General features: G+C 40.1%; 1 protein-coding gene across 2 annotated transcripts in view; it reads left to right on the plus strand.

Moving 5' to 3' along the window:
• RPS6KL1 (ribosomal protein S6 kinase like 1) overlaps positions 1-22,501 on the plus strand; it is a 491,164-nt gene that overhangs the window by 240,092 nt on the left and 228,571 nt on the right. For both annotated transcript variants that reach the window (XM_044064031.1, XM_044064032.1), the window contains exon 6: positions 13,972-14,019. In XM_044064031.1, coding sequence (XP_043919966.1) covers positions 13,972-14,019 — 48 coding nt within the window. The remainder of the gene's footprint in view (positions 1-13,971; positions 14,020-22,501) is intronic.

The raw sequence follows: 22,501 nt of genomic DNA on the forward strand, positions 1-22,501 counted from the left end.
TGTGTTGTTTAGCCTTAAGGGCTGTGACTGTGTGGCACACTGACTTTGTGAACTATATGATACGTGGGTATTGTTGTGGGGTAGCGGTCACTTGGATGTCTGCTTTGGAGGTCTCTGCTGCTTGGGCAGATTTTTATTTAGAGCCTCCAAGTATGTTTTTGTATGTTTATGTGTTTGGTTTGCTGTTGAGATAGGTCTATGTGAGACTGGATTTGTAGTGTGTGTGGTTACCTTCTCCTCCTGACTGACTTTACCAGTACTGGGTTGAGAGAGCTCAGCCTCCAGTTTGGCTATATAGTTGCATCTTTCACATATATTTGAGCTTGTTGGAAGGAGGAGAGGGTGGTCTGTGTACATAAGGCAGTTGTAACATTGCCTCAAGATTCCCAGATTCACCAGCTGGACTGGAGAGTAAACCCAAAACTGACTTTTGGACATGCCAGAATAGTATAAGGAACTACTTTTTGACTGATCAAAAAGGACCAATAGGGAGCCAAGTACTTAAAGGGAGTATAAGAGGGTGTAGTGCTTTAGTTTATTAGTGCTTACTTATAAGATTACTTATACGAGCAACTGCAGGGGCTTTAGAATGAAAATAGAGTGCTTACTTTGAGATTTAGAACAGTTCTAAGGGAAAAAGTGAAGAGCAGACTTTGTGGAGCCGGGAATAGTTTAAACCCATTTAAGCGGCGCTGCCCGATGCTGCGCTATGCACAAAATCGTGCAAAACCACGCAAATGCAGGTTTTAAAGCAGGGAAACTGAAAGAGATCAGAATTGACCCAAAACGGCCAATAAGCTACTAGTTTCAGGGCTGAGACCACTCCTCCAGGGACAGATAGGCTGCTCAAAGTTCCCCACTTTCACTGGTGAACAGAGAATCTTCCTGCTATCCAAGTAAGGATATGGGCAACACAGGAAACTATACCACAGTCCGGAATTCAGCAAAACCTGAAATCTGGACTAATCTAGTTCAGCAAAGGCAGGAAAAGTTTTTTTGTTTTTTTCAGGAAACAGCAGAAAAACACACAGAAAACACTGTAAATGCTATAAACAGGCTAGTGCACTTTAGTGTGTAGCCTACAACAGTTATACAATACAAAACTGACTTAAATTGATATAAAACAAGTGCAAAAACTGTAAAAAGCAGAAGGCAAATGCAATTTAAACTTTTTAAAACAGATCAGTTAGAAATTCGCTTTTTAGGTGGGAAAAGGCAGTCGGAACAAAAAAAACAGAGAAAAAAATACTTAAATCTGGAAAAGTCTCTCTTGGGTCTCTCTGTTGCCTGTATCACTCTGCAGGACACCACGAGGAGCTGTGCGGAGATGTATACTGGTGGGTTGGGAGGGTGGCCTAATGGTTATGGTGTTTGCCTTACAAACACAAGGTGCAGGGTTTGAGTCTCACAAGGGATAATTGGCTAGGCTTACAATGGCCCGCAAGGGCAGTTAGCTTAGTACTTATCTATGAATCTATGAATCTATGAATCTATGAAAAACCACACAAATGTGAGTTTTAAAACAGGGAAACTGAAAGAGATAGGAATTGACCCAAAACGGCCAATAAGCTACTAGTTTCAGGGCTGAGACCTCTCCTCCAGGGACAGATAGGCTGCCCAATGCTCCCCACTCTCACTGGTGAACAGAGAAGCTTCCTCCTATCCAAGTAAGGATATAGGAAACACAGGAAACTATACCACAGTCCGGAATTCAGCAAAACCTGAAATCTGGACTAATCTAGTTCAGCAACTACTTTAGTTCTTCTACTTTATGAATATAATACTCTGTATGATTATTTTTATTCTCCTTAAAGGTCTACATCCAAAATCCCAATCTCTCCTTGTTCCTTGAGCCCCCCCAATGCATCATCATCCTTTTCCACTTTGAATTATAGGTTTCTGCTTGTTCTTTGTATAGGAGCCTTACCTGTGTAGCTCTGAATGTTTTTGTACCAAATATACATATGTGATTAAGTATTCATGGCATTTTTGAATACTGTTACTCCTGAATTGTGTTCATCTGACTTAGTGTTTTAACAATTGATATTATTGACTTGTATATAGTTGACGACCTAGGTTTATCTTGGCTCATTGAAGCTTTATTATGTTCCGAAGGCTTAACAAGTGCAGACATTAAATTGATTACATTATTTATGGAATTTGTTTTAAAGGATAATTACATTTATTTTGAACACGGATACTGTCACCAAAACTCAGGTGTTACTATGAAGGTATAATGTGCCCTCATTTTTTCCAACATAGTTTTTTCATTTTGGCATCAAGAATGTATCTTTAATTCTGTATATGCATGGGATTGGAAATCCAACATATGTTTTTGGATGGTATATGTATTTTTTGGAAGGGTCCTGTTGACCTAATGGTTGGGTTTATTGCACACACTAATTAAACAACTGATTTTTTTTTAACTGTTCAAGTGTAAATTAGTTGATGTCACTTTATATAAAGATAATGAGATTTTATAAGCTAATATTTATTGTAAACCAACTTATCGCATTTCCTTCTTATATTCCATGTCATCCTTACCACCAGAAGAGAGCCTTTGTTAAGGGCCAGATGGTAAGACTGGCTTGCATGGTTATGGATAAATGTGTTTTTAAAAGAATTATTTAAACTCAACAGACATTTTTAAAAAGAGCATATCCTAGTTCAATGCTTAGTGAGCTACATAATGAAATTGTTTTAAATCGTAATAATGGTATTATTACCATGATTCTGGAGTAGCAGAAAATGATATTGTTAGTATTGATTCTTATAGATGAGACTTTCCAAGGAATATGGTACTAAACTGACAGACCAAGAACCAAACAGTGAACAAAACTAAACCTGGAACACATCTATGGTAAAGAAGCTAAGGCTGACAAAAACTATTGAGGCGAGCCACTAATAAAATTCCAAAATTGATTAAAGGTTAAGCACTTTCATTCCCAAGTACTGGAACTTCTTCAGAGCAAATTCAATCTAAAACATTCACCTTATATAGAAAAAACAAACCACATTCACTTAACTCTAAAACCAATTAAACTCTAATAACAATTAGAAACTGTGTAATTCCTTAACTTTAAAATAGGATTAATGGATAAGGAGGGTGGTTTAGTGATGTTTGATAATATGGATTACATCAGTACTATGACCAGTATTTTAATGGGAGATACATATCAGGAGATTTCTTGCAATGAGATATTTGTAGCCTTCTCTAAGAGTGGTTTTCTTGTAGAAGATATGCTATTGCAAGGTTAAATTTCCAAAGGGGATTATGATTTTATGTTGAATGGTAAGCCAGTTATTGCTAGTATTTTCAGTAGTCAAAAAATACATAAGGATCTCAATCAACCCCCTATGTGCCCCATAGTGGACATTACTAGGTCAAAAACATTTTTTATTGCTAAATGGCTAGATGATTGCTTAAAAGATTCAACTTCTCGAATACCTCAAATTTGTCAGGATTCATGGCATTTTTTGCACTGTCTGAATGATACCCTTTATGTTGATAAAGCTGTCTTTGTGACCATCAATGTAAAGAATTTGTTTTCCGTTATCCCACATAATGTTTGTTTAGATTGGTTTGAGGAATATCTTAAGAAATGTAATAGTTTATCAGCAGATATAATTGATTCCATTGTTGTTCTTATGGAAGTTGTGTTGACAAAGAAATATTTATTTTTCGATGGTCAGTACTTTAAACAAAGTACTGGAGTTGCAATGGGGACAACTTGTGCTCCCATTTTTGCTAATCTAGTTATGGCAGAATGGGAGGATATCTATATTTTGAAAGGTGTTTCACATTTGTTGGTCTTTATATATCACGTTCCTGGATGACATATTTATTTTGTGGGCACATTCTGAGTCAAGACTCCAGGAATTTTTGGGTTATATAAATACTATCACAAGTTTTTTAAAGTTTTCTCATACTTTAAGTAAAACTAAAATTGCATTTTTGGATGTTGAAATTAAGATGAACATAATTTTGAGATATAGTTCTAATATCTTTAGAAAGACCACCTTTTCAAATGCTTACCTCTGTCATTCTAGCATGTATCAAGTTCATCAGAAAAGTTCTGTAGTTAGGGGGCAATTAGTCAGGTTAGCTTATATCATTACTGGAAATTAGGTTTTTAGGCACAAATGTGACGTTCTGATTAATATGTTTGTCAGAAGAGGATACCCTATTGATTTTCTCACTGAAATAAGGGATGAAGTCGTAACCAAAAATATTGAGGAATTTATGTCCCTGTTTTGAATGGTAATATCCATATGGATTGAAACCACTCTAACAGGGATATGCAAATTAGGGGAACAAATAGGAAGATCACATTTAATTCCACATTTACTTTGGATAGTGGTGCAATAGTCAGCAGCATTAAGAAAAATTGTGCAATATTTTTATCAGGTACTGAGCTGATTGATAAAGTAGGGAGTGAGCCCCAGATAGTTTTTAGAAAAGACAAAACTTTTAAGAATTATTTGGAATCTCAGAAAAGACAGGAGATTTCAATTGTAAGAAAGATGGGGACTTTTAAAGTGTGGGAGATGTTCCTTGTGCCCAAATATATTAGTAAATGAAGAATTTAATATAAATGGAAAAATATTTAAAACACATGGTCATTACACATGTTATATAAAGGGGGGTGGTCTGTTTAGCCCAATGTCAATTATGTCCTGCTTTTTATATGGGCAAGACCACCTGAAAGTTGAGTGAATGTGTGTATGAACATATTTTGGATATTAGAAAAAAGAGAGAAACCACTGCTTTTTTAAATATATATCCTGTTTTAGTGATCATTTCTTTAAGTTTTTAGTTATTGTACAGGTGAAACAGGATGTTCAGGGGAGGGTTACAAAGGAACACCTTGACATTTGTCAATTTAAATGGCAGGTTTTGTTGAAATCCACTGTTCATCCGGGGATTAATGAGGCTTGTTCCATTAATCTATTTTAAAGTTAAGGCATTACACAATTTCTAATTGTTATTAGATTTTAATTGGTTTTACAGTTAATTGTTTAATTAAGTGCATGCGGTGTGTGAGTTTTTTCTATATAAGATAAATGTTTTAGATTGAATTTGCTCTGAAGAAGTTCCAGTATTTGGGAACGAAAGCGCTTACCCTTTAATAAGTTTTGGAGTTTTATTAGTGGCTCGCCTCAATAGTTTTTTTGTCATCCTTGGCTCCTTTACCATAGGTGTGTTCCAGAATACGGTACTAACATTTAGCAATGCCTGCCTTGCCAGTACTGCCAGTATTAGGAATATAACTGGTCTTTATTACAGGTAGATCCTTTTATAAAAAATAAGATGGCACATTGTCTGTCTTTTACTTTTAAATGGGAGCCGTATTTAAAAAATCGTGCTCATAGGTGAACACTAGGCTAACTGCCCTGAAGGGCCATTTTTAAGCCTATCCAATAATCCGAGGTTAGAATCAAATCCTGCTATGAGTGGAATACCGTAACCATAATGGGCTTTATTGGATTCTTCTTTAGTAACTTCCACTGCTGTAAAATCTTTAGAATATATAAATGTAACTGCTGTATATATATATATATATATATATATATATATATATATATATATATATATAAATATAAATAAAAATGTAACTACTCTCTGTTTAACTAGAACTTAGTATAATGCAATGTAAGCAAATGGAGCTTTTCTCCACAGGCCTCTGCTGATAATGGGTATAACCCTTTCAGACTTTCATAGTAAACATAGATAGATAGATAGACAGATAGATAGATTGATAGATATAATACATTGATTAATTAATTAATTATGCCAACCCCCATATAACAAAAAAGTGTTTGCCTCACATAATAAGATGGGAACAGCCAGTCCTGTAATGTATATAAGTAAATATTAAATAGTGATGTGTGTACACTAGGCAATTTCAAATTTAGAGCTAAAGGCTGCTATATTTGTTCTGCAACGGGTGTGGTATATGCTACACTCTGTCAGACATGCATGAGCTTTTATAAAGGAAAAACTGTAAGAACCCTCAGAGAGCATATTACAGAAAATTTATATGACATTAGGAAGGCTTGTGCAAACATTCTGTGTTGGTTTTAAGGATTTTTTATTTATGGTTTTGGAAAAGGCTAATAGACACCCTTGGGGTGGCCATTGGGGTGAGAAGCTTCAGTATGCCATGTTGATATGGTAGTTAATAGGTTCATAGGAGATTACTAGGCTAATAGCTTAAGAGCCCTTGAAAGCCTATTCAATATAACCCGATTTTACCTAATATGTGACTTCAACTGATAATACTGCCAGACCAGAAATAAATGAAAGTGTTTCATTCAGTAGTTTAATTAAACTGAGTGCAGCTAAGCTATAATTTAAATTTGGGTAAATTTATGTACAGATATTTGTTTTATGTAACTATGGTGTATGTGTCTTTAAATTCTTAACTGTCTTTTATTAAGTCATGTGACTATTTGCTATTTGAGTGCACCTATCCTCTGGTTATGTTGTTCTGATGAAGTCATTCATTGATAGAGAATAAAGTTCTCTGGTTTTGCATCAGTGGAATTGTGCTACAGCAAGTTTTTAGATCCTTATATACAAAATTAGTACCCAGGTCTGTTGTAGAGGGGTATAGCCCTAACTATGACAAGGTATTCAGAATTCAGCTAGGGGCTTGTGTGCCTGCTGGAGCTGGCTGGGAGAAGGGAGGAGTGACACAACATTTCCAGCTCACATGTTTTGGGGTGAGGATGTGGTGGGATTCCAGTTTTCAGTCCAGCAGTAGTTTCCCCAGTGGAAACCAGAGACCACATGGAAAAGATAGGGCTATTAGGGGGGCAGGGCAGTCTTAAAGACTTCTGTCACATATGGAAGCAAATAGCCTTTATTAATAGTCATTGCTTGCCAAACCACAGAGCATGTTAATAGGCATGCACAGTGGGGTTAAGGCATGTTACTAGGCATGCACAGTGGGGTTAGGGCATGTTACTAAGCATACACAGTGGGGGTTAGGGCATGTTACTAGGCATGCACAGTGGAGTTAGGGCATGTTAGTAGGCAAGTACACTGGGGTTAGGGCATGTTACTAAGCAGGCACACTGGGGTTAGGCCGTGTTACTAGGCATGCACAGTGGGGTTAGGTCATGTTACAAGGCAGGCACACTGGGGCTAGGGAATGTTACTAGGCAGGCACACTGGGGTTAGAACATGTTACTAGGCATGAACAGTGGGGTTAGGGCATGTTACTGGGCATGCACAGTGGGGTTAAGGCATGTTACTAGGCAGGCACAGTGGGGTTAGGGCATGTTACTAGGCAGGCACAGTGGGGTTAGGGCATGTTACTAGGCAGGTACAGTCAGGTTAGGGCATGTTACTAGGCAGGTACAGTCAGATTAGGGCATGTTACTAGGCAGGCGCAGTGGGGTTAGGGCATGTTGCTAGGCAAGCACAGTGGGATTAGGGCATGTTGCTAGGCAGGCACAGTGGGGTTAGGGCATGTTGCTAGGCAGGCATAGTGGGGGTTAGAGCATGTTGCTAGGCAGGCACAGTGGGGTTAAGGCATGTTACTAGGCAGGCACAGTGGGGTTAGGGCATGTTACTCGGCAGGCACAGTGGGGTTAGGGCATGTTTCTCAGCAGGCACAGTGGGGTTATTGCATGTTACTTGGCAGGCACCATGGGGCTAGGGCATGCTACTAGGTGGGCACAGTGGGGTTAGGGCATGCTACTTGGCAAGCACAGTGGGGTTAGGACATGTTACTAGCCATGCACAGTGGGGTTATGGCATGTTACTGGGCTGGCACTGTGGGGTTAGGGCATGTTACTAGGCAGGCACAGTGGGGTTAGGGCATGTTGCTAGGCAGGCACAGTGGGGTTAGAGCATGTTACTAGGCAGGCACAGTGGGGTTAGGGTATGTTGCTAGGCAGGCATGGAGAGGGTTAAGGCATGTTACTAGCCAGGTACAGTGGAATTAGGGTATGTTACTAGACAGGTACAGTAGGGTTAGGGCATGTTACTAGACATGCACATTGGGGTTAGGGCATGTTACTAAGCATACACAGTGGGGTTAGGGCATGTTACTAGGCATGCACAGTGGAGTTAGGGCATGTTAGTAGGCAAGTACACTGGGGTTAGGGCATGTTACTAAGCAGGCACACTGGGGTTAGGCCGTGTTACTAGGCATGCACAGTGGGGTTAGGTCATGTTACTAGGCAGGCACACTGGGGCTAGGGAATGTTACTAGGCAGGCCCACTGGGGTTGGAACATGTTACTAGGCATGAACAGTGGGGTTAGGGCATGTTACTGGGCATGCACAGTGGGGTTAAGGCATGTTACTAGGCAGGCACAGTGGGGTTAGGGCATGTTACTAGGCAGGCACAGTGGGGTTAGGGCATGTTACTAGGCAGGTACAGTCAGGTTAGGGCATGTTACTAGGCAGGTACAGTCAGATTAGGGCATATTACTAGGCAGGCGCAGTGGGGTTAGGGCATGTTGCTAGGCAAGCACAGTGGGATTAGGGCATGTTGCTAGGCAGGCACAGTGGGGTTAGGGCATGTTGCTAGGCAGGCATAGTGGGGGTTAGAGCATGTTGCTAGGCAGGCACAGTGGGGTTAAGGCATGTTACTAGGCAGGCACAGTGGGGTTAGGGCATGTTACTCGGCAGGCACAGTGGGGTTAGGGCATGTTTCTCAGCAGGCACAGTGGGGTTATTGCATGTTACTTGGCAGGCACCATGGGGCTAGGGCATGCTACTAGGTGGGCACAGTGGGGTTAGGGCATGCTACTTGGCAAGCACAGTGGGGTTAGGACATGTTACTAGCCATGCACAGTGGGGTTATGGCATGTTACTGGGCTGGCACTGTGGGGTTAGGGCATGTTACTAGGCAGGCACAGTGGGGTTAGGGCATGTTGCTAGGCAGGCACAGTGGGGTTAGAGCATGTTACTAGGCAGGCACAGTGGGGTTAGGGCATGTTGCTAGGCAGGCACAGTGGGGTTAGGGCATGTTGCTAGACAGGCAAAGAGGGGGTTAGGGTATGTTGCTAGGCAGGCATGGGGGGGTTAAGGCATGTTACTAGCCAGGTACAGTGGAATTAGGGTATGTTACTAGACAGGTACAGTAGGGTTAGGGCATGTTACTAGACATGCACAGTGGGGTTAGGGCATGTTACTAGGCTGGCACTGTGGGGTTAGGGCTAAAAATCAGAAAACATCTGATGGCTGTGTTAATGATAGCCATGTAAGTTGGGTCTTGAAGGAAGAATGACCTGGCCAGTTGGCTGAGAAAGTAGGATGGTCCTTGGCAGGCAGAAGGAACTAAACATGGAAAAGATATAAGACTAGTAGACTGAAAGCAGTTAAAGAATGTATGACAACCAACCATAGTAAGTGTATTGGTGTATGTAGTTGTTATAATATGTACAGCATTGGGTCTCACGATACCGAACGCGATGTCAAATGGCACTTATCACTTATGGAACAGAAACAGGAGGACAAGTTCAACAAGTAATGGATGCGACCGGTTACTGACTAGGATGTTGTGATGGATGTGTTGAAGAGCAAATGTGTTGTCTGATGTGTGATGATGTGGGAAACACTTGTTAATCAAAGATTATTAAGTAGCTGGAAACTAAGCTATGAAGGAAGTGGGCATATTGAAAAGATGGGAGGGAACAGTATTTGTACAAGGAGGAATGTAATTCTGGATAGCTGGAAGCCAGAAACATTGCTTTAAATAACAGAGGTAGACTTCAAAGGAAAGAGCTCAGATAGCTTTCTGAGGTTCGTAAGTGCCGAATATAGTTAGTGTAAGTTAGGAGAAGGAATGTGCAATTAAGTACAGGGTTAACACCTGATAACGAAATGAAATTTGCAATACACAATTCTACAAAAGTACATTTGTTACAAACACTGCTTAAAAGCACATCCTGGAAGTCATTTGGAAAAAAATAATAATTGTATATCCAGGTAATATTAAACTCACACAGAAGATATGTCGGTGGAAGTCGGTGTTTTAAAAGAATAGTGAAAAAATGCCTGAGATGCAAAGGGGCAGAAAAGGTCATTTTTTCTTGGGGTTTTTTTGTTTTTTTTTTGGGGGGGGGGGCTTTGCACCACCACCCAAGTAAGGACAAGCCTTCACACCACACCTCCTAAATTTATATATACTAACACAATGGTCACATCAACTCAAAAAAGGGAGAGATGTCCTTAACAAGTGAATCATTGCACTAGGAATGATTTCCAATGGAGAAAAACATCTGCCATTATGATGTTCATAAATTCATAGGTGTGTATAAAGCTGATGACCAGGTTTATACACGTGCACTAGGCTAATGACCAGGTTCATACACGTGCACTAGGCTAACGACCAGGTTCATACACGTGCACTAGGCTAATGACCAGGTTCATACATGTGCACTAGGCTAATGACCAGGTTCATACATGTGCACTAGGCTAACAACCAGGTTCATACATGTGCACTAGACTAACAACCAGGTTCATATACGTGCAGTAGGCTAATGACCAGGTTCATACACGTGCACTAGGCTAATGACCAGGTTCATACATGTGCACTAGGCTAATGACCAGGTTCATACATGTGCACTAGGCTAATGACCAAGTTCATGCATGTGCGCTAGGCTAATGACCAGGTTCATACATGTGCAGTAGGCTAACAACCGGGTTCATACATGTGCAGTAGGCTAACATGTGCACTAGGTGAACAACCAGGTTCATACATGTGCACTAGGCTAATGACCAGGTTCATACATGTGCACTAGGCTAACAACCAGGTTCATACATGTGCACTAGGCTAATGACCCAGTTCATACACGTGCACTAGGCTAACAACCAGATTCATACATGTGCACTAGGCTAATGACCAGGTTCATACATGTGCACTAGGTTGAGGACCCAGTTCATACACATGCACTAGGCTAACAACCAGATTCATACATGTGCACTAGGCTAATGACCAAATTCATACATGTGCAGTAGGCTAACGACCAGGTTCATACATGTGCAGGAGACTAATGACCAGGTTCATACATGTGCAGAAGACAAACAACCACTGGGAACTTTTTAAGCCTAGCCATGCATTCCAAATCTCTGCCAACATTTGCTACCCTTGATTAGTGTAAGCAGGGGCCTGGGAGATGAAACATTTAAGGCTGCTTGTGTCCATTAGAGACATACAAGGATGAATTTCCTGTTTCCCATCCAACTGGAGAAGATACACTTGAATAGGGTTAGGAAGGAACTCTGCTTTACATGGATAGGTATCCTGTTCCAGTAAAGGGGTGGTCTCTGGGATACATACCTGTGTATCCAGCAGGTCCTATTTATATCACAGGCAAGGTGTAAGTCTTTAGACAGGTAATCCTGGTACTATTTGTTTGGTGGATATAAGGCAGAGGTCCACCAGTGCCTTGCATGCCAGGCATAGACCTTCCCTCAACAGCCTGTAGAAGACAGAATACAGAGATAGGGCTTTGAGGTAGTCTATAAAGGACATGTTAATTACACCCTGTATTCTTTTAGTGAGGAGCCTCTATGGACATTCCAATAGGTTCATAGGTTCATAGATAATTACTAGGCCAGCTGCCCTTGCAGGCCATTTTAAGCCTAGTCAATTTCCCTTCAAAGGTGAGAATCAAACCCTGTGAAGTAAATACCTTAACCATTATGCCAACCTCCTACCTCCCCCCAAAATAAAATTCTCTGACTTTGTCTGTTAGGGCATTTGAAACATAACCACTGGCTTGACAAAGATTCAGACTCAGAAACCTTGGTTTCCAAGACCAGCACTCTACAGACTGAGCTATAAAGCCACAAAAATCCATTGAAATTCACTGACCAAGAGTTAGACCTGGGCAGTGGGGGTGAAAGTGCCATATCCTAATCACTAGACCACCAGAGATCCCCTTGGTTGGCTGTGGCTGGTTAGGTACATACCAAAGGGCGGCATTGCACTCAATGATAGGTGGGATGAATGCCTAATACAGTGGAACAAGGATCTCTTTGGACCCAGATGCCGTACCTTTGCTTTTAAGTTGCACAACACAGATGTATTTCCTCACTACTGTAGACACATGATGGTCAAGGGCTAGATTACTATGTGTGCTAGGTCAAGGAGGGCAGTGTGAACCATTTTGCCCTCATCTATTGCTTTGATGACCTTCTCAATGATCCATCAGGTTGAGTAAGTATGGCCCACTCTTGACAAAACCAAACTTGGTTGGCTTCAGTGTCTGGAGGTTTCCTGTGTGATTATTGACCATTCCCATGACAATTCTTTCCATGGCTTTGTAGTTTCCTGGTCTATAGATGGCCCACCTTTGTGTTTTGTGATGGTGTCTGCTATCATCCATTCATGAGGCCTGAAGCCTGTTTGGAGGCTACAGATAAATAGTGATTCAGTCATGTTTCATGCTATTTAGAAGGCAGTATGGGATATTGTCTGGGCCCATTGATGCAGTATTCTTGGCCTCAGAGAAAGCATTGAAAACCTCTTCCCTAGTGAAAGTAGGGGGAGTTATATTTGATGACATTTCCTTAGGGAAGGTTGAGGTGGGAGAGAGAGAGGGGTAAAACTGGAGCTGAATTTGTCTATTAGAAGGTTTGCTGTATATTCTGGCTCAGTATAGGTGGCTCCATTAACAATGAGCTCTGCACACGATTGTGTACTGCCTTTGAGGATGCGAACATTACTAAAGAATATCTCATTTTTGTCCTTGACTTGGGAGGCCAAATTTACCTCAAATTTGTTTTTGGTAGACTTTATTTGTCCTCTGAGTTATTTTTTTTATTTTTTATTTATTTATTTATTTATTTTTATGAGAGCCCTATTATCCTGCTAGGTGCTGCACCTCCTAATTTTTGCCATGATTTTCTTATTTCTGTTATAAAGCCTATTGATGTTGTGATTCTACCAAGGTGATTTGTTTTTTGAGTTGGTTCTCTACTTATGCCTGGTGGTACAGCTGTTTCTGTGCAGCTGTCAACATGCATGCATAGGGTTTCTGTGAACAGTTCTGCATAGGTAGCAGTGCTCTCAGAGTTTGGGGGGGCTCGAAATTTTGATAGGTTATATCTTAATAATAGAAAGTTAGCCTTATAGTAATTCCTGAACATTCCAAGGTTAGTTGGGGTTCCGGGTTTTATTTTTACTTCAAAGAAGACCGATTTGTGGTCTAACCTTACCAGAGAGGACATAACACTAGGGGGGTGTGCAGTGGTCTCCCATATTAGTAAGGACCAGATCCACTATGTTTGCAGCCCTAGTTGGTGTATTGACAGTCTGGTCCAGGGAGTTTCTGTCTGCAAAATCCAGAAATGTCTGTGCCTGTACATTTGGTATTGTATATAATTTCAAGTTAATAGTGAGATAATTAAAATCGCCCATGAATACAGTTTGGGCTGGATGGGAAGTGTTTCCAGTAAGCTTAAATACATGTTATGGTTTTCCTGGGTCATAGAGAGGGACCTATAGCTTGTAAAGAAGTGGTATGGGGTTTTGCCTATGGTGATTTGAATGTGGAGAAGCTTGAGGGCAACATCCTGTTTGACCAGCCTTGAGATATATTTCTCCTGCTTGTGTAGGGAAGCAAATGGAAGTATAATTTATACATTTAAATAAAAAAGTTAAACAAAAGCTAATTTAAGTACTTTTTTTAATCACAGTACAGAAATGCGTTTTACTCACCATTAAAATGAAATATAAGCAGTCCTGTGTTTATTACCAATTTAATGTCCTACCAAATTTGGATAATCACATGCTTCACATTATCCATGTTTTGTAGCACATCCTGACAGCCTAATTCCTTGCCTATAAAGATTAGACATATATTATCGGGCGTGTTATTTTACTTCAGCTTGTATTACGGTGATATAAGAACATAATACCATTCCTAAATTGTACAGTACTTCATCGTGTATCCTGGCGCTAGACTATGAGAGCTAATAATTACATTCATCAATCTGTTTCAGGTGCTTCTTGCCCAAGATCCATCATTGGGAGAGACGTTTATAGTCAAAGTAAGTACTGCTGTTTGCAACAAGAGCAAATGTTTTACTTTTCGAAGAAAAATGAGTTTTATCAGAAAAGCGTTTTTGAATGTTTTAGTAGTTTTTTACCACTTACTCTATTAATTGAATTGACTATAATACTTTATTTTTAGAATGAAACTACATTCACAGCTCTGAGTGCCCTGTTGATGCATGTCCAACATTAGTAATAAACTTATTAATAACACTACAATTTTAAGACAAAGCAGGCTCCATCTTTGACATGTTTGTAGAAACTCTCCAATAGAACAGTATCTCAGACTAGTTAGCGATTATGAATAGCCATGTTCATAGGTTCATAGGTTCATAGGTTCATACTAGGCTATCTGCCCTAGGGCATTTATAAGCCTAGCCAGAGTGTGTATGGCTTTCGCCACCCATTTTAAATTAATTTTGCTATGCCCTTTTTCGAGGTTAGTATACTGCGCTTCTGTCTAACAGTGACACAGAAGTGAAACCCGGGGTAAACCTACGATCTCCCATCCACTCATCAAGATTCCTCTTGAAGAGAGTCAATGAGGGACTCTGCCTAACCTGGACTGGGATTTTATTCCAGAGTGAAGGGAGCCTCTGGGTTATGAATCTGTCCCTCCAGCATGTCCTATTTATTTCAGTGCTGAGGTTTAAGTCCCTCGCGCGTGTAGCTCGATGGGATTTGGATTTTCTGAGGTGCAGCATGTCCATTAATTCCGGGTTGGACATGGCTTTATAAGTCAGGCACAGATCGCCTCTGAGCAGGCAGTATGCCACTGAGTAGAGCTGGAGTTTCTTTAACCGGGCAGCATACGGCATCTGTTTGAGCCCCTTGATCCTCTTGGTGAGGTACTTTTGGGGTCTTTCCAGTTGCTGCAGGTGTCTGGTAAGGTACATCCCAAAGGGGGCATTGTACTCAATTATGGGCCTGATGAGGGATGAGTAAAGAGGCACGATGACCTCCCCTGATCTAGATGTGAATCCCTTCATGATTAGGTGGGCTATATAAAATGTTTTTCTAACCACTTTGGCCACGTGGTTGTCAAATGAGAGATTGCTATCAACTTGGGTCCCCAGGTCCCTAATTACTTTTTCTGTACTTAATGGATTACCACCTATGTGGTAATTTGTGGGCACTTTGTTTTTGCCAAAGGGGACGACTATACACTTTTTGGCATTTAGCTTGAGGCCATGGCTCTGGCACCAGTTGTCTGTTTCTATGAGGCCCTTTTGGAGGATGCTTGTGTCAGCTGGAGAGTCTATTATAGTGCCCAGTTTGCAGTCATCTGCGAACTTGGTCAGCGACAGTCCTTCCATGTTGGCCTGTACCTCCGAGAAATATATACCGAACAAGAGAGGTCCCAAGACTGAGCCTTGTGGGATGCCACTTGTAACTGGTTTGGAGTCTGACATGGCTCCAGCTATTCTAACCATGTGGGTTCTGTCCTTGAGCCAGTTTGCAACCCATCTAGTGACATAGGGGTTTATATTTAAGCTGGTGAGCTTATCTATAATGCCCGAGTGGGGTATTGTATCGAAGGCTTTTGCGAGGTCCCGGTAGGCTGTGTGGACCACCTTCCCCTTGTCAATGGCCTTGGTGACTGTTTCAAAGAAATTGACCAGGTTTAAGAGGCAGGATCTGCCCTTAACAAAGCCGAACTGGGTAGGATCCAGTGTCTGTAGGTCCCCAATATCTTTATTTATAAGGTCCATGATGATCCTTTCCATAGCTTTGCAGACCAAGCTAGTGAGACTTATGGGGCGATAGTTTCCAGGATCCGTTGAGTTCATATTTCAATATCCGTTCAATATTTATTTAGTTTGTTCTTATCTTTACTACAGTGGTATTATGGAGTTAATATATATATATATATATATATATATATATATATATATATATATATATATAAGTGCCCTTTACATGAGGGCATGGTAAGGTGCTCCTTTTCTGAAATAAAAGTAACTTTTGTTTGTTTCATTAAAATAGTTTCAATGATTATGATTTGTATTGCCAGCACTCACTGAAAATACCTTTGTTTACTCAGTGAGAATTCATTAGAAATTTCAGGAAAAGTAATATGATAACATATATGAAAACTGGTGATTTGGGATGATTATCAGGAAACAGGAAGGAATGAATTTGATATCAAATGTCCTAGGCTTTCAGACTCATTTAATACTAATAGTTGTGAAACGAAGTACAGAAAAATACTTAACTCATAACAGTTACAACCGACTTATAGTGCATGGAGTACCAAAATTATACTCCAATATTGGGAAAAATGTAAATTTGTTAAGCTCTTCTCAAGATCATAATAACACTTGAGGTGGTAACAGTTGTTATACCCTCCAAGCACTGTTAAAATCAAGCCTCACACTAATGACTAACACATAATGCAGGTCAGCAAAGAATTGTGGCAGAAAATAAATAGTTTCATTTCTGCCTTCTGTCCTTGCCTATCAATTATCTCTAAATTTTTGTCCTCATATTTTTTTTTTTTTGGTAAATCACCAAAGATTATAGTCAAAACTGAAAAAATAAGAATTTCAGAAGTCATATTTTTTCAGGAAATGGCATATTGATGCAAATCCTGTTGTTCTGTAAAGCTTTTAAGTGAATTAGAGGATTATTTAAAAATCGTCCCTAATTTTCATCTTCTATCCCTTCCCCCACTATAATTCTTAACTAATAAGTTGATTGATGGACGTCCTGCTGTCTGATAGCACGTGCTAAGTGCTTTATTGGCTTTCAAACCTGTAAAACACTTAGCATGTGCTGTTAGGGTTGCCAACTTTTCAAATGGCCAAAGTGGAACATTTTCGGGACAAACATCAGATTTTACAGGCCGACACATACCCACGGTCAGTACAAAGGATAGAACTTAACTTTTTTGCCTACATACTAGCTTATTCTTGTAGCATTTTAGTTTACTAGCTTATTCTTGTAGCATTTTAGTTGCTTATTCTGTTTCTTATACCATTTAGGTATTTTAGATACAGAATAACTGTGTTATGCAACTATTACATACAATATAGGACATAATCATGTCCTACAATCTCAGGACATTTGCCATTTTTAATATTTTTTGTCAGGACACAACTGCCCAAAGAGGGACTGTCCCTCACAAAGTGGGACAGATGGTAACCCTATGTCCTGTTAGTGACAGGGGAAACACAGCTTTGAAGTCTGCTAAACCACTTTGTTACTCTTCTTTTATGGCTGCCATAGTTGCTGCAGTGCAAGACCATTCAAAACAGCTTTAAAGGTACATAACAAAGTACCTCATTATAATCAGATCTCATGACACTATGGTGCATAACTGTATTATCTTTCTGCTGATTTTAGAGCATAATTGGTGGCATTTCACGTGCTACATTGTTGCCATAAATCCCTGGGTCTGTTACACCCAGAGCAAGATGATGAAGGACAAATTATCAACAAGCATTAAAAAGTATCATTTGACAATACAAGATTTAAACATAACACTTTATTAACATGTTATATATATGACATGTTTGTTCTCATACAGAATGGGCTTCAAAGTCAAGTAATGGAGAAGTGAATGTATAGATACACAGCAAGAATGATTTCTTTTTTTTTTTTGGAAATAACTTGCAATGAAAAAGCAATGTACAGTCAAAGTAACGTATTATAGTTTTTCCTGTCTTGACAAAAAGTGTACTAACATTTTAAGATTAAGACATACTGATTCTGAGGATAACGCTGGACAGTTGTTAAGATGAGCCCTTATTGAGAGCCAATAGAAATGTGATCATTAGGAGAAGAAAAGGCTTCATAATGCCTGGCAGTTGGCACAGAGGTTTAATGAGTATCCTGTGGTCCATTGGCCAGGGTTTGAGTCCCTCAGCCTCCATTGCCTACCTGTGTGACACTGAGTGAGTCACTTAACCAGACAGTGTTCCTGAGCTGTGAGCTGTTACATTGTTACATTACCTAACTGTGTAACTCTGAGTAAGTCACTTAACCAGACAGTGTTCCTGGGCTGGGAGCTGTTACATTGTTGCATTACCTAACTGTGTAACTCTGAGTAAGTCACTTAACCAGACTGTGCTCCTGGGCTGGGAGCTATTACATTGTTACTTTACCGCACTGTCTGACTCTGAGTAAGTCACTTAACCAGACAGTTCTCCTGAACTGGGAGATGTTACATTGTTACATTACCTAACCGTGTGACTCTGAGTAAGTCACTTAACCGGACAGTCCTCCCGGGCTGGGAGCTGTTACATTGTTACATTACCTAACTGTGTGACTCTGAGCATGTCACTTAACCAGACAGTGCCTGGGCTGGGAGCTGTTACATTGTTACATTACCTGTGTAACTCTGAGTAAGTCACTTAACCAGACAGTGTCTGGGCTGTGAGCTGTTATATTGTTACATTACCTAACTGTGCGACTCTGAGTAAGTCACTTAACCAGACAGTGTCCTGGGCTGGGAGCTGTTACATTGTTACATTACCTAACTGTGTAACTCTGAGTAAGTCACTTAACCAGACAGTGCTCCTGGGATGGGAGCTGTTACATTGTTTCATTACCTGTGTAACTTTGAGTAAGTCACTTAACCAGACAGTGCCTGGGCTGTGAGCTGTTACATTGTTACATTACCTAACTGTGTGACTCTGAGTAAGTCACTTAACCAGACAGTGTCCCGGGCTGGGAGCTGTTATATTGTTACATTACCTAACTATGTAACTCTGAGTAAGTCACTTATCCAGACAGTGCTCCCGGGCTGGAACCTGTTACATTGTTACATTACCTAACTGTGTGACACTGAGTGAGTCACTTAACCAAACACTGCTCCTGAGCTGAGTTTATTTATTTTACCTTTGTTTACCAGGGAAGTCTGACTGGGCAGGGTTGCCATTTTCCAGTGGAGGCCCGGGGAGAAAAGCTCCATACAATATGACAAACAGTGAAACATATAATAATACAAAATGTCAGCTCAAAGATAAAGCTTACAACAATTTAAAAAAGAAGCTAGCAACTTTGTCAAATATTCCCGTAGAAGTTTTAGTAGTACTTTGAAGAGATGAGAATATTCACAACATTGTTAAACATACAGCAATATAAGCAGAAATACTTAATACATGATTCCATAAGCATAGGTACTGCTTGTATTACAAGGAAGTATATGGTTTTTGAAGTTATAGGAAGACTTTATAGAGGATTAATGAGGCTGGAGTGGTCTTAAGGAATTGGCCCGGGTCAGAGGATTTACATATCCAAGACTTAGTGAGATAGGATTTTAATTGATTTTTGAAACTAACTGTTTGTCTGTGTTCTGACTTCAAGTGGGTGGGAATTACACATTTTTGCAATAGCACAAGAGTGTAGGGAATCACCTGAATTATGTTTACGTTTGGATACTTCTACCAGTCCTCTGTTGATGGACCTCAGCTGACAGCTGTTGGTGTAATGGTTGATTAGGCCACATAGGGCTGGGGTAATACAGAATTTGGTGAGCTAGGGTGAGTTGATTTAGGGAAAGTAAGTTAGGTAATTCCATCCAGGACAGTTTGTGGAGGGCTAAACAATAGTGAGATCTGTGGGAAGAGTCATTAGCGAATTTAGCTATCCTGTTATGGTGGATAGTTTGTTTAGATCGCCTTTATTTATTTTAACTAGGGTGGGGAAGCGTAGAGTAATGTGGAGAATAAGTGGCTTCTTGCTATGGTAATTTTACTATTGGGGGTCAGGTAGTTTTTACATCTGTGGGGTGTGCCTAGTTTTTGTGAACCTTTAGTTATGGTTGAGGTATGTGCTTGTTGAATTTCATGTTTTGGTTTATGATGACACCTAATAGCTTGGTATGTGCAACTGGTGTGATATGAGTGTTGTCTGAGGCAAAAATTTTGAAAGGGGGAATGGGATCTATAGCTTTGGGGGATGAAAGAGCATAAGCTGTTTTTTGGGGGGGTTGAGTATTAATTTGGAATCTACTAATCAGGTTTCAACTGCAGTAAAGGATTCTTGGGTATTTTTTGTAGACGTTGGAGAGAGGGGGCAGGGCAGATTAGGTAAGAGTCATCAGTGTATTGTACTAAGCTTGTATGAAGGGTTGCTTTATGGAGGTTGTTTGTGAATATTGTGAAGAGCAGGGGACCGCGTATAGATCCTTGAGGCACACCTAGGGTGACAGGGAGGACCGCGTATAGATCCTTGAGGCACACCTAGGGTGACAGGGAGAAGAGGGAATAGATCATCCTGCCACATAACGACCTGTTGTTGGTTAGAAAGATAGTCTTTAAACCATAGGAGCGCAGAGGTATTTAGCTTAAGTTCTGAGAACAGTCAATAGTTTGCTATGGGAGACTGTATCAAATGCTTTTGAGATGTCTAAAAAGACAGTTGATAAAAGATTGCCTGCAATTCACTATTGATTAACATAATTGGTGAAACTGATAAGGGGAGTGGTGGTGCTGTGGCCAGATCGAAAACCATGTTGAATTTTGGCTAGGAGATTGCTGGAGAGAAGGTATTTTAGCAACTGGGAATGTATGCACTTCTCTAGGACTTTTTAGAGTGGTTATAGTATGACTATCAGGTGGTAGTTGAATAACTCAGTTGAGTTTCCCCCTTAGTGCAGGGGTATTATATGTGAGATTTTCCAGAGGATTGGAACTTTTTGCTTGGAGATTGACCTATTTATGATTATAGAGACAGGTTATGAGATAGCTTTGGCTCCAATTCAGAAATATTCTGCTAGGAGTTTATTAGCAGCCAGGGTAGTGGGTCTTAGTTTGGACAGGTATCTGAGGATTGTACTAGTCTGGATTGCTGGAAGGAGAAATAGCTTTGGTCGGATGTGGGGCTTGGTATATTTGGGAGGGTTGTGAGTGGAGAATTTAATGACAGTTTTAAAATGGAGTTGGAATTGTATTGCAATGCTACTTATAGATGTGTCAATGTTTGGGGTTGGAGTACCACTTTTCACTGGTTGGAGAATTTTATTTATGGCAGCCCAGAATTTCTGAGGGTTAGCTTTATGCTTAGTTTATATATTGGAGTAATTTTTTTTAATCTGATCTTAGTTGTTTTTTCCCTTATTTCTTAATTCAAGGTATTGTTGCCAGTTAGTATTAGTTTTATTGTTATGCCAAGTATCTCATGTTTTGATCCTTTGTTTTAATAGGAGTCGGGTACTTTTGTTGAGCCGGGGGCAGAGTTGGACTTTGAATTATTCTTGGGGGGGGGGCAAGTTGGTTAAGTATGTTCAGAAACATGGAGGTAAAGTAGTCTAATGCCTTGTCTAGGGGGAGGCTAAATAGGAGGGAACCAGTTGCAGTGGTTTAGTGCTGTTATTAGGTCTTCTGCTCTAAAGTTTTCTTTGTAGCATATTTGTTTGAAAGAGCTATTTTTAATGGGTTTGATTTGTTTTCTTAGCAGAAAAGTAGGGAGGTGGTCACTCAGGGTGTCAGGTAATGTACCAAAGTACTGTGTCATGGATGGGTGATTAGTGAGGATCCAGTATAAAATGGATTCTTTTTTGGTAGCTTTATCAATTCTAGTTGGGGCTTGGATAATCTGAGCGAAACCATATAGGTTTATGTGAGTAGAGAGGAGGGGTGAATTTATTAAAGTCCAGTCGATATTGAAATCACCTATTATGAGTGTTTCATGGGGGAGGGATTCTGATGCCCAGTGGGCTATGGATTCTAGTGTATTTATACTGTCTCCAGGAGGGATGTAAGAGTCTAGTATGTTTAGTTGTTTTTGCAGGTTAATTTTTACCTTTGCATGTGGGGTTTCAGCGTTGTTGAAAGTACGGCTGTTTATGTTAATAATTCAACTGTAAGGTTGTTCTTGAAAAGTAGGGCAATACTGCCTCCTCTTTTGGATGTACGGTCTTTTCTAAGTAGGTTGTATCCTGTGGGAGTAATTCATTGTCTTTGTTATGTGACTTTAGCCATGTTTCAGTAAGGAGCACAATATCTGGGGAATAAAAGGATAGGGCTGTGTGCAGTTCTTCAATTTTGTTAAGCATACTTCTGATGTTAATGTTGAGAATTAAGAGGTCAGCAGGTTGTCTAAGGGTAGTTAGGTTATTGTTGGCCTGATTTATGTTGTTAATTGGGTTGGTTGAGTGACCGAGATATGGATGTATGTCTCCACTAAGTATCAATTTTGAGGCAATGTTCACAATATACTTGAGATATTTGGAGATAGGTTAAATTGTATGGAAATATGACCTTTACTAGCATTATATGGAATCCTAAATGGGCTTACTGCTAACTTAGAGTGATTGTAGATTGTAGAAGAGATATGAAATTATATTTGGGTGAGTATAATGGAGAAGATCTGGGTAGGTGGTTTACTATATAGGTTGGTGTTGAGGTTGTTTTGGTATCAGGTGAGGTGTGTTAGTAGTGAGAAAGTGATGATGTATAAGGCATATAAGGAGTGCATGGTGGGCTTTCTGCTGTTTAGTTGAATGACTGGAGAGTAAAAATAGAGGAAAGT

This window comes from Protopterus annectens, chromosome 2.part2 (genome assembly GCF_019279795.1).
Source record: "Protopterus annectens isolate FY-2018-M chromosome 2.part2, PAN1.0, whole genome shotgun sequence".
Lineage (NCBI taxonomy): Eukaryota > Metazoa > Chordata > Ceratodontiformes > Protopteridae > Protopterus > Protopterus annectens.